Raw genomic sequence first — 13,596 nt, forward strand, 5'->3', positions numbered from 1 at the left:
GAAATTAATATACATTTATATGGAAAAAGCCTATGAAATCTGCAGTTGCCTTGGATCACCCATGATGGGATGAAAATACACAGCTTTTAACACCACAGCAAGCTACTTTTGTCACTTTTCATTAATACTAGCCTCAAACCCTTAACATCCATACTGGTCAGTTTCAAACAGGTAAAGGCATAGCTTGAAGATCTTGTAGTGTTTGAAAGCAGATTTTTCTTCTCCATTCCCCAAAAGATGTTACCCTTTCATAAATGAGAAACTTGCAGTTGTCAGCTAGAAACCATAGGCAAAATTTTGAACACAACAGCTTGATCGCCTGCATCTAGATATTCCTATGCACTCAGAGCAACAAAATTTTATACTGGCAAACTTTAAAGTGGATCGAATTGGTAATTTAGTTGATTCCTTCACACAATGTTGTTTGCCTGAAACTTGGGGTGCACATCACAAGACTGAAGTTTTGGCATGAAAAAAAAAAAAAAAAAAAAAAAAAAAAAAAAAAAACAAACCACCCTGAATTTTTACTATTGATGGCCTATCTGTACATACAAAATCAAAACACCCTTGCTACACACATTCTGCATTAAAAGTCAACTCAATATGGATAAAATCTGATATTTAATGAGCAAGTAAAACCACTGATGTTTGCATGAAGTAAAAACTACCTGGATGAGTTATGGACAGGACACAAAAATCAATAATGACAAGTGGACTATCTTTATGTATTACATTAATAAACAAATATATTTGATACATTAGGCTGCCTTTTGTGATCCCTTCTTGCCAATCAGTGACTTGTGGATGTGAGGGATGACACCTGCACACACACACAAAAAAGGAAAATCAGCTGACAGTGACAAGCAATCAACACAAGGGAGAGCAACCATAAATCTGGTATGTCTGTTACATGCAAAGGAACTGTAGTTAGGAAGTAAGGATAACTAGTTGCCCAAAAGTGAAAAATCAAGAGCAAGCATCTTGCCCCATGATTCTTGGTTGACTGTTTTGTTCCCCTGGGCACACGGTATTTGTCCTTGACTTTTTCAAAGAGCTTAAGGCACTTGCAAATGTAAGAAAATTACCACAATCTAAAAAGATTACTCTGGTACTGTGTCTTTTAAAACCTGTTCCTGCTTTCTTTGCCTGCCAACTTTACCACCCTGTTCTGACATCTTTTAAAATGTATTTTTTAATCTGTTAGTGACTGATTGTTGGCAAATACAAACCTTCTTAATTAGAAATCAAGCAACACACTAAAAACAACCCTGCGGCCATACGCTCCTTGAGGTGTAACAAGGAATAAACTAAAAACCCTATGATTCACAACTCAGCAAATAATCAGTATTCAAAAGTCCCCTTAAGGGACTCAACCCACGCATTACATAAAAGGACTGAAATGGTTGAATCAACAGCCCATTCAAGATGATTCTAGACAACGAATTTGTCAATTCTTAACAGAAGATTAAAAGCTACATATAAAAGGAAAAAAAAACAAAAAACAAAAAAAAAGCCAACAAAGATATAGAAATGCATGCATTTCAGGTTCGCAATATGAGGAATCAGTGATATTTGTCATACACTGAAGAGTTCTACACAGAATGAAATCCCAGTCTGTTATATAAGCTTTGGAAATTTTGCTACCCCTACTCCTTTAAAAAAAAAAAACAACAACCGCATTTCATGAGTCTGTGACCCCCACAGATATCAGGGATGATGCAAAGTAAGGACCTAAGTGACAGTCATCAATGCTGAAGTTTTTCTCATGTACGGTTGGATAGAGGTATTATTTATGAATCTTTGGTCCTCTCTATGTTCTGAAATATATGTATTACTATTCCAGTAATAAATAACCAAAGAGTTAATTTTGATGCCATCTGCCATAGTTAGATAGCTTAAAATGTCTTTTAAGTGCACTGATAAACATAGCATTAATGTGAAAAGTTTTCTAGAAATCTAATAATAAATGCAAGGTTCTTGATTACAAAAGTAATCCGTAACACAAATGCATGTATGTTCTGGAAATACTTTTGATGCGCTTCTTGTGCCTATCATTAAGTACATGCATCTTCAAAACACTTTCGGCCATTGATGAAAGCTTCAAGGATAATCCGCAGGCAGCACATTGTGCACAATGTTTATCTTTAGAGCCTTTATATTTACCTTTCTTTCTATACAGTTCTCCTGAAAAGAACACTTCCTGGCATTTTTTTAATCACAAAGAAGATAAAAAAATGTGGTCATCCGCCAAGACTAAAATCTCACGAAATGCAAGTTCTTGTCGCAAATGAGACTTTACACTCTTGTGTAAAAATAGAGGTGAGATGAAGAATCATCTATATTTTGCACCAGTCGACTCCGAAATAAATTTGTAATTTATAAGAGGCACGAATAATAAGTCTGTGGTAATATTTTATCGATATAAGGACTTGTAAGGGTCACAGAGAAAGTGCAAGGATGTGCATAATGAATTGTAAGGACCGCATGGCAAATATAAGGACTTATAAGGCCTTAAAGCAAAAATTCTCTACCCTGCGAACCCCGCCTTCACTTGACCCTTCTTATCACAGAAAGGCACTTGCCCTAGAGCATCTGTTCATAGTTGTAATTACCAGTAACTGCTCAAAAGCTTAGAACTGTTCTACTTGCACAACAGATATATTAACTAAAGTGATGTGCTATCAGTGTTCACTTGTGAACACGCATAAGGTGCTCTAAGATGATTTGGGATTTTGGCAAATAATATTTTTTTTCAAACTGAAAATTGCCCTTCTTATGCCTGTTACTTCAGATGCAGCAGCCATCTAGTTTCAAGATTTAATGGACTATCACAGAGGCAGAATTGGAAAACAAACATGAAAAAAGTATGCTGGCCAGAAATACTTACCACCACCAGCAATAGTTGCCTTGATCAAGGAATCCAATTCTTCATCACCACGAATAGCAAGCTGCAAGTGACGGGGTGTGATACGTTTGACTTTCAAGTCCTTACTTGCATTTCCAGCCAACTCCAGTACCTAGAAAAAACATTTGCCACAAATAATTAACATTAAACCTCTTGATGTCGAAAAAAAAAAAAAAAAAAAACAAAAAAAAACCAACCAACAACAAAAAACCTTGAGCTTGGAATAACTTTCATATATGGTAATGCACTGTCCCATAGGACAGTCAATGTTATTTTCACAGAGTAGAGTGGTGTGTAGCTTTCTGAGACTTATCACACAAACTTTCAATAATTTCATTTGCTGGTCTGAAAATTACTAAGGGTGATTCATTTGAAGACAGCCCAGAATATTAGCTCTGATCTGATTATTGACTATGAAAGTTCTAAGCCAGTCTCCATCAAATGTCAGATAGCTAAAGATTATGAACTTGCTTTCTTAACATTCTGGGCAAGGCTACAGCTGTCACAATACTTAGTTAAAAAGCAAGTTTTCATCACTCTTTTCAAATGTGAAAGTTTTCTTGTCTGGAAAGAGAACATGTACACAAGTGCTTGGTGCAAGTGTTTCTTCAGCAAGATTGAATGGCTTTTACCAGTCTATGAAGGCAGTGTAACAAAATCATTTACATCAAATACTTAACAGTAATATTCTATTAACAATTTTGCAACGAAAGTCTCTTATAAAATACTACACTATTTTGCTATCTTAATTTAAAAATAAAAGGCGCATGAATAGGCTAGAGCATCACGGTTCCCGCCATTTTGGCCCGCGAATTTTGAGTAGTAGTCATCAACCGACAATGGAACACACAAGATTTGTGTAACAACAGCAAAAATGTGCACACACGAACGCAACTGCACCAAAAACACATCACATCTACTAGAAATGTGAACGTAGTGAACGTTTTGAAGTCACGATCGAATTAATCTTCGTTCTCGTGACCTTACCGTGGAGATGTAAACAGAACTGATTGCAATAATTTTCCAAGTACAAAATTCCTCAGTGAACTTGGTATGAATAAAAATAAAAAGTTCAGAGTTTTGTCTTACCTCAGCTGTCAAGTATTCAAGGATTGCAGCACTGTAAACTGCCGCTGTAGCGCCAACTCGACCATGACTAGTGGTTCGAGTTTTCAAATGGCGGTGAATACGTCCGACTGGAAACTGTCAAACAGATTTTAAAAGAGGAGCTTTAAGTAAACGTTTTGCATCTACTTTTCTAACGAATATAAATTAATCTCTTTAATAATCTCTGTTCTGATGGCCACTTACCTGTAAACCTGCCCTTGCAGACCGCGAAACCGCCTTGGCCTTTGCCTTTCCAGAGTCTTTTCCTGCTTTACCGCCGGCCTAAAGCATAAAAAAATAAACATAAACAAATAGGAAATACACTAACGAGTAATATATTTGATAATAAAGTGTAACACATCTCACTTATTGAAGGAGCAATTTATCCGATGATATGATTATCGACTTGATTATTAGGGATAGCGTACCATTGTCTAATTTTCACAAAATATTCCTTCGATCGCGACCTCGAAAAGCGTCTCTTCGCCTGTAGGCTTACAATTTCATCCAATGGAATGGTTCCCGCCTTTGGCGCCCTCTTCCGGAGAAAAAAATCTTTTGTTTGGTAGCTGGATCATTTTGTTTCACTTACATGGTCGGGACTTCACTTAAGGTTACATTTTTCTTTAAAAAATAAGATTAATTTTTTTTGTTTTGAAGGATACTAATAGTTGGAATGTTATAAAATAATACTTTATTATTTTAACAATGTATAACCTTCACACTTTCACACGGGAATGCACTCTATAAACTTATTATTTCCCCTTACTCTTTTAACTCGCCTTACCCAATTTTCATCTCGATGAACGCAAAAAATATGGATTTCATGGTCAAGTGGTAGACACCGAAACGTCTAGAAGATATTAACAGTTTTATGACAATTTATTGTTATCCAAAGTCCATTAAGTATCATCAGGTTTGTAGGGAGCAGTGAATCGAGTATATCAGTGTAACACTAATACTAATAGTTCTTGCTTGGAAATTTTAATGTGAAAAAAAATGAGTTGAATTACTTGTCTATCGGTGAAAATTAGCAGGGTATTGTAATTAATATTTTGTACATTTTTGTCAGGATGATCGTTTATGTAGCAATAGAAATCTTGCAAGCTCATAAAGCATAATTGGAATAAATTTGATTACTGTTACGTAATTTGACAAGTAAGTATTTTTTTATATATTATAGTCGTACTAGTGAGAGTACTAGCACTAGTTAATCATAATAAGTAACAGTTCACATATTGTCGCTGTAGCGCTAGTGGAGTAATATCAGTGAAATGTGCACCAAGTAGTCTAATTTGCTGGAAAAGCTGCCCAATCAAAAAATATTTTTTTAAAATAATGGAACGTAAACGTCTGGTTCAGATTCCTAAGGTTATTCTTGCTATTTAGAAAAAAAGCAGAGACAAGAGATGTATTACGTTTTCTTTTAGTATACCTAACAAATAATTAAGGTTGTGATCATATTGTATATAACTTATTTCGACTACTTGAGAGAGAGAAAACAGTATCTCTTAATGTGCTTAGTATCTTTTGCGTGACGATGTACTTAGCATTTGTCAGTTTATTCAGGTGGACCACACAAGAAAGAGCACAGTTTTCTTTTTAATTTTCTGCTTGGTTACATGGTATTCCATGTTGAGTTTTGTTAATACAGCTATGGTGCATTTTGCAATAGTGTTTAAAAAAAAAACAAAAAAAAAAACAGTGGCAAATGAACTATGAATTCACACAGAGCAGTTTTATAATAGAGGCCCAGAAAGGTGATGAGGGTCAATTTTGTGTCTTTGGACTTGCATACTTAAAATCCTTTATAACTGACTCAATCTTAGGACTAGGAGGACAACTTTAAAATCAAAAGAAAGGTTAAAACCTGTACATTTTACAAATAATTTGAAAAATCTCAAATTTCATGTGTAAGGCTTTTACTTTTGTTGGTGGGTCACAAATGCATGCATGAACTTATATGGGTAGTCAAATGTTTACTAAAAAAGTCGGGCTTGGCTGATATGGTGAAGCTCTAAACAGATGGACTAAGATTGAACTCATGTGGCTTTCTACCAAAGAGTGGTGTATTAATGTTCATACCAAATTTCTCGCTGTCTGGGAGAGGGAGATTGAAGGATTTAGACTTCACTATATATATAGAGAGAGAAACTCAATAAAGAAGTCGATATAAAAAAAAAAATTCATGAACAGGCTTAGGAAAGAAAGGTCTGGTAACTATCCATCCTGCTAATGCAGCTTTTTCAGCTGACCAGATACAAGTGTGGCACAAGGTAAAAATGGCAAGTTTGATGAGACACATGCATGCAAGTAATTTTTAGAAAAAAGTTTAAATACTTCATCACTTCACACCAACGCGATTGCAAGCACAGTAACATTTGTTGAAAATCTAAGTTTTATTGTATGAAATTTTCCACGAATGGAAAATATCAATATTTTACAATGGGAACATCTTTAACATAAGGCAATTCAACCAACAGCTTATTATATACATTCATTACCAATAAGTAAAAGAAAAAAAGAAAAAAATCTTTAAATTCTTTAACATCTTTCACAACCTTACAACAACAGCAGTTTCTTCAACTGTGGTAGTATATATCAATGCACCCTGTTAAGTCGAACGCAATCAGCATGCTTAGTCATCCTTCATACAAACATCTTTTAGAGTCAAAAATATTGCGTTGTATGGCTGGATACACATATGCTTGGGAGGCAGATGTCCTGGTTGAGTGGTGAGTGCTTGATGTGTTTAAGTAGTAAAAGTAACCACAAATTATATGTGTTTAGAAATGTGAACTAAACAGAAAAATAATCATTTACTGATTAAAACATCTTCAACAGGAAAGTATTAATCAGACATTTCACAAAAAGCCATTTTACAGATTTTGACCCAGGGTTTGTTGCACTTAAACATTCAATAGCTCATCACCAATAAAAGTTCCATATTTATAGTAAGTAATATCCTGACAAACATCACAGATCCATGAAATTCTGGGTCAACAACAATTGCCAAAGGGCTTTCTCCGACAAGGTGATGCAGAAGATGAATATCTCATTCAAATTTTAGCATGACAAAAGACCATCCCTCTCCATCTATAAACAATGCAGAAATTCACATGGAAAATAAAATTTAACAGTAATACTGGCACTTTGGGAAAGCTCTCATGCATGGACTGTACTAAACAAAAATAATGTATTAACATTTTTGACATTAAGTATTGATAGCAAATTAAAACAATATCGTAATTTCCTAGGTTTTAATAACTTGTTTAAAAGCAAATATTGGACATACACTTTATGCTCATTGTATCACCAACCAAATTTGCTTTGTTCTTTTTTCTGTTAGCAGAGGACTGCAAACAAATGGGGAAAAAAAAGTCAAAAGACATCAGATCACTCTTTGCTTATACGTTTCCTTTTCCATTAACTGAAAAAAATCAACCTTTTTTCCAGCAAACTATTATTTGTTTTTTTTGTACTCTAATTTACAGTTTATGATTTCTTGTCACTGCCCTTTAAAAGTCTTTGCAGATAACTGGAAATCTTGATGGCATAAGCTGGATGCAAAGGAAAGCTCGTAGTTTTGGTATAAACTATTGGCTTTTTACCATAACATTCTTGTTACCAGTTTTTTATGGAAATAAAGTCAATGAATAAAACCACTTCTTTTAATGCACTTTGCTATAGTTCACTGCACAGTCTCATGCCTGTAGAGACGTTTCTTCTCTAACTGGAAACCATTGCACACTACTATTGGTGATTCATTCCATTTTGAATTCAGGAGACATCCTTTCAGAGTGAGAAAAGCTTTCCGAAATACTCTCCAACGACTGGTGTCTTCTCGCAGTGTCAGATACACTTCAAAAGTAGGAGTGGTATTAGGATCGCCAGTGATCATTGCCAGTTTTTTGCACAAAGATTTCTGTTCAAGAATGACAAATATGACAGCACCTCTTAACCCACATGGTTCTGTACAAGCCATGCGAACCAAATCTTGAGCAATATGACTGATTTGATCATTAGATATATCAATGCAACAGGCGTTGATTCTTTGGCAGGATCTGTTTAGGGCCTTGACCAGCTCCTCCTTGATATGATGAAACTGAAGAAGTTCAGCAGTGTCTGAAAAGGTCCCATAGCTGTTCATGCCTGGGTTGCGAGATTCTGTGATAGAAAATGATATTGTATGAGAATTTTATGGAACACATACAACTGTTAGACGCCAAGTACTGCTTGTAAATATACAAACATGCAGCTACATTCAGAAGTACACCCTTATTCCCCAAGAAGAAATCCCTCATCGACTGAAGCAAACATGTTTTGCACACATACAAAGACTGACAGACTTGTATAAATGTACAAAGAACTAGAGACTTTTAACAAAGTCTATTCATAGGTACACAAGAAAACATATCAAAGTTGCCTTCCCATTGATACCTCTTGCACTGGTTACACAGCCTCTATGTACAGACCTGACAGTGTGAGAATTACACTAAATTGTAGTAGTGTTCCCTGCTTCTCATACCCCACCACATGGTCTTCATTTGATAAATTACTTCTACAAGTTTGTATGGTACATGCTGGCATATTAACAGGAATCAACCATCTGTATCATTTTTGACTAATGTGCTAAAATATTTGCTCCTGTCCTACCTAGGATATCCTTTTGAAATATCAGGCTGCAACCATTAAATGGCATATCTTATTAGTACACAGCCATATAAGCATACAGAAACTGGACAACGGCACTCAAGTTTCATATGAAGAAATTTTGTTCTTCAATAATAACTGATATGTGGCACATATTGTGTTAATCTTCATAAAGTCATACATAGATATGCATTTTTGGTCTATTCATAACAAAACAATCTTGACATATATTTTTGTCACTTACAAACAAGAAATATCCTTAACATAGTTGTTATTGCCTGTGCTCTTAATGAAATCAATTGTCAATGGAGGCTATATTGTTACCCCCCCCCAAAAAAAAAAAAAAAAAAATTCAAGTGATGCTTTTTGTTGTGCGTTTGTCGTATTGCCGAAATGAATCTTTCATACACATAATTTATGATTAAGCTGATACATTTGAACATTGACACCAACACAAGCAAAACAAAACAAGCAGCAGATACCCAGATTTCAGCCTCTTATCAAGATACACTGCCTACTTGATTTGTGCAGACTGAAATATATAGTAATTTGTCGTCTGCAACCGATCGATACGATGACCATTTGGAATGAGCGCCTCATCTTTTATTTTTCTAGTAAAAATCGTGATTTGAAATATTGAACTCAAGAGACACTTACCTAGCTTATCTCTGTGCTTTTCATGTTCGAAATCTGTCTCAATGATGTTGTCGCTTTCGGTATCTGACCGGTGGAGGATAGACTTCAGAGCTTCTTTGACGCGATGGGTGATGGTCTCTAAGTTTACCATATTTGATGACTTCACTGGCCTGAATTTAGGTCGTCCTTGTATTTTAATACGTTTCCACCGTAATAGCAATTAGCTCTTCACATTCACGTTTGTAAAATACATTTATAACGGACAGGCGTCGCAGAGTTGATCACATGAAAGTTGCGTTGCGTTGCACTGACTCGGTCCTGCAGATCAGCTGATTTTATCACTGACTTGTCTCCGCTCATTTGCATTTCTGCGCTGTAATCGGGAGGCGGGGCATAGAGCGAGCCAATCGCGAAGCCGGTTATAAACGTCTTCGTAACAGTCTGAAGCAGACGATTTAGTGGCAACAGAAATTGACCTACATATACTTTGACATGCTTCTGCGTTGGCAACTGCACTTGCAGAAGAGTGTGCATATGTGAGTGGGTGGGCAAGAAAATCGGGCATTCGCAGATATAATCAAGACGTCAAAATGAGATGTTCACCGCGAAAACTACTTTTTAGCAGCAACACATGTCTGTGTGTGTATGTGTGAGAAAGATCGAGGTGCTCGCCTCATGTGCCTGGAATATTGGCGGCAATAATTAAAGGTGGAAGATGCTAAACAAATAAAAGCCCAGCTACATGGCTGTTGTTTTCATTGTTTTTAATTATCTACCGAAAATGCCAAATACCCTGTCTGCTTATCACCCGTCTCTCACGAGCTTGGAAACTCGTGGTGGAAAGAAAAGTAATCATTAGAATATCCCATACCCCCCTACCCGCCAAACAACAAACAAACCAACCAACCAACCAACCAACCAAAACAAACAAACAAACAACAAAAAAAAAACAAAAAAAAAAAACAAAAAGAAAAAAAAAAAACACAACAAAATAAACAAAAACAAAAAACTTGAAGCTATTGATATTTAAGTTACACTACAGAGTTTTCAGACCCGTCTTTCAGCTACCAGCCATCTACTTTGATTTTCTAAACCAAAAAAAGTCAATGTTTCCAATTTGTGATTCGATACTGAGCCATTACTAAATCCTTTACGGGGCAAAAGCATATGACTGTAAATGGTATTGTGACTCACTCTGGACAAAATTCTCAAGTGATATGTCCTAAATTATCATTCTTCATTTAATCATTTTTGTTTGCAGAACTTCCGCATTCAACCACAGCTTTAGCGCTTTCAATTTACCAGGATGAACACTCGTGGAGAGGGCTTAATAAAGTCAGATCTTTCAGCGCCAGCTTTAGCGCTTCCCATGTGTGATGCATGTGAAACTGATTACAGTGACCTGCCAGATTTCTGCTGACTTCACAAGAAAATTTGTATGATTATCCTGTTTACAGCACTGCATCCCTTGGTCCTCCATTTGTTCTAGGACTGAAACTGAAAGATTAGGTACAGAGGTAGTGCTAAATATGCTAAATAAACATTTGAAACGGGTTAGCACTTTTGACTGCATAATGAAACTTTGCGTGTGGTTAGAGGCTGCTAAGTGTCATGTCTGCGGTTGCAATAAGACACAGCGGTATGCTGATGCTGTTGCTGTTGCTGCTGATGATGAAGATGAAGAAGATTCGCTAATATTACTTCAGACAATGACATCAAGCCAGACACATGGCACAATATGTGCTAGTGCACGAACAAGAAAATAATGTGCTTTTTCTTTTCAGTTCACAGTGTGCGATACGTGGAGGTAGGACAAACAGATAGGACATAGGGGACTAGTTCTGGGCCAAAATGGTGATACGATCTGATTAGTGGCCACTGGGTTCTAATTAAGTGTACGTTGTACTGATATAAATACACAGAGATAATCCAACGTGTTTCCTTGTGTGCTGCACGAGGTAAAGAGGCGTTTGAAAGGCAAATTTTATAGGTAGGCGTGCGTGGGTGCGCGTGTGTGCTTGTGTGTGTGTGTGTGTGTGTGTGTGTGCATGCATGTGTGTATGTGTATAAGTTTGTGAGCGCGTGTGCTGCCAATGTGTTCTGTGAACGCGTTTGTGTGTGCATATGTATTTGCTAGTGCGCGTTAGAACGTCTGTGCGCAGGTGTGTATGTGAGAGTTAAGTAGCTTTCCTTTCCTCGTAACATTTACGAGCTGCGTTGTATTAAATTTTACACCTAGTGCTAATGGAGCTACACAAAGCTGGGTACTATCATAACCGTACAACTTGACTTACTTCTCTAGACCTTCGCCTTGAAAACGGTGCTCATTGTCTCGAATGTGAGATTAAAAGATGGGAATGCTAGCCAATAGCATTACAGAAAACTATTTCTAGATACAACAATGCTTGTGAACAAAGATGAAACAAAGAGGTGGAGCTGAGATGAGGATTTACAGAAACAAAACAGGATCCCCGCTAGCACAGTGGTAAAAAGCTAGCTTTTTAAGAATCGTACATTCGTGGATTCATATCTGATCTATGCACTCACTCGTTATAAGAAACTTGTTCACAAAGCTTTCCGTTAGAGGTTTTGTCTTTTTTCTGTGCCAAACACCAGTAGTAGATTTTCGATCATACCAACACCAACTAACCAAGCAACCAAGCAACGTGCCACGCGGCACCTGGTACACATGATATTCGGAAAGACGAGGGATTGGATTCAAAGGAGTCAGTGACGATCCCGAGTAACAGAACCATGACATCATCCAGAGCGTGGCCGTCTTCTCTTCTCCATTCCACTCCTTGAATGTGGGCGAACGCTAGACTAGGGGGAGGGGTAGCACGCGGAAAGACGTGACAGTTGACAGGGCCCGCCACTTCCCTATTCTGAGCGACAGTCGGAAGGTCAGCTGTCAACGTCCAGTCTCCAGTTTTCTCTGGCCACCCCGTGTCGCACCAGGTCACACGACTAATTAAGCTTATGTCGCCTGACCGGTGTCTAACGACTAGTAACGAGCCTGGCAATCTTGTTTCGTACAAGGTCGTTGGTTTTACGTTTTCTGTATGAGACCCTGAGCAGCCTCCCCAGGCACTTGTTCTCGAATGCCCGGATTCTCCGTCCTTTTCGGCGAGTAGAGTCCACGTGTCACACCCGTAGAGCAGGATCGGTACTACCAGGAATTTATACAGCTTGTACTTGGTAGTGAACCTGATGCCAGATCCTATCTAGTCTAGCCATCGCCGCTGTTGCTGTTGCGATCCTGATGAGGATATCTGGTGTCGAGCTGCAGTCCTTAGAGGGTGGGTCCCAATTACTTGAAGCTGTTTACCTCTTCGAATTGTCTCCTGTTTAGTGCTGGTTTCCATTACATATGTGTTCGAATTGTCTGTCAGTCTGTTGGTAAGGTCTTGCAGTTCTTTGTTAGTGCCTGCTCACATATTTTTGTCGTCTGCAAAGGTAGGTTGCAGATCGGCCTTCCGCCGTTTGAAATGGAAGTATGATAGTCGTGAAGGATGAAAAGTGGCCTAACATGTTCACAAAGTTGCGAGTTCAGAAAACAAGACGAACAACTCAGTTCTGGAACTTAAGAGGCTTGTGAATGAAGTAATATGGATTTAGTCGAGTCGAAGGCACAAACATCCCAATAGAGATATGATTTGGAGACTAATCGAAATGATAGAATTAAGGGACTTCTGCGTGGGTTTCCATCTCCACTCATGTTTCACAAGGTCTATTTTTATCCACGCACACTCTCTCTTTCAAACCCACATGCACGCAATCGCGCGCTCGCACACACACACCTCTATTCTAACCCTTCGTTTTTACTGCGCAGGCGCATGACCACAACGGTATGTCGTTAGACGAGTTCATACTCTTTACACATCAAACTAGCGCTGGTAGGCAATGAAAGTAGCACGTTACTCGTAGTCACCCAGTCGAACCTAGTCACACGCTCGTCGCCAGCCACACACACTCGCGCGCACACAGCCTCGTGACCATGTGACGGCGTCAGGAGAATAATTAAAACGTCATTTCCGCTGCTCCACACAACGGGCTCGGCGCACCGTGTCGCGTTGACATGCAGCAGAGCAGAAGAGGGAGCGAGCTCACGTGAGGAAGGCCATGTGACAGTTATTATAACCGTGAAGTCATCTGTGCTGGGGAGTGTTTAGTGCTCGCTCTCTTCCCTCTTACCCTGCTTATGGCTTTAAAGTTCCTCACAAGTGGATCCTCTCACACCACTGGAACTGTTGCTCTAATTAGGTCACACGTACCACTTAATAAAAAATATCCAA

General features: G+C 38.0%; 2 protein-coding genes across 2 annotated transcripts; both read right to left on the reverse strand.

Annotated features, from left to right (window-relative positions):
• Positions 1–606: 606 nt before the first annotated feature.
• Positions 607–4,559, reverse strand: LOC112559956 (histone H2A.V). Its single transcript, XM_025231474.1, has 5 exons — positions 4,441–4,559; positions 4,217–4,294; positions 3,995–4,108; positions 2,888–3,017; positions 607–820 (listed from the first exon to the last, which is right to left on the reverse strand). The coding sequence occupies exons 1-5, from the start codon at positions 4,441–4,443 to the stop codon at positions 759–761; spliced, it is 387 nt and encodes a 128-aa protein (XP_025087259.1). The 5' UTR covers positions 4,444–4,559; the 3' UTR covers positions 607–758.
• A 1,837-nt stretch (positions 4,560–6,396) lies between these two features.
• Positions 6,397–10,192, reverse strand: LOC112559938 (DNA damage-inducible transcript 4-like protein). The gene is made up of 2 exons (XM_025231450.1): positions 9,323–10,192; positions 6,397–8,179 (listed from the first exon to the last, which is right to left on the reverse strand). Exons 1-2 carry the CDS (start codon positions 9,450–9,452, stop codon positions 7,704–7,706), a joined length of 606 nt encoding a protein of 201 aa, XP_025087235.1. The 5' UTR covers positions 9,453–10,192; the 3' UTR covers positions 6,397–7,703.
• Between the last annotated feature and the right edge of the window lie 3,404 nt (positions 10,193–13,596).

Source organism: Pomacea canaliculata, linkage group LG1, assembly GCF_003073045.1.
Source record: "Pomacea canaliculata isolate SZHN2017 linkage group LG1, ASM307304v1, whole genome shotgun sequence".
Lineage (NCBI taxonomy): Eukaryota > Metazoa > Mollusca > Gastropoda > Architaenioglossa > Ampullariidae > Pomacea > Pomacea canaliculata.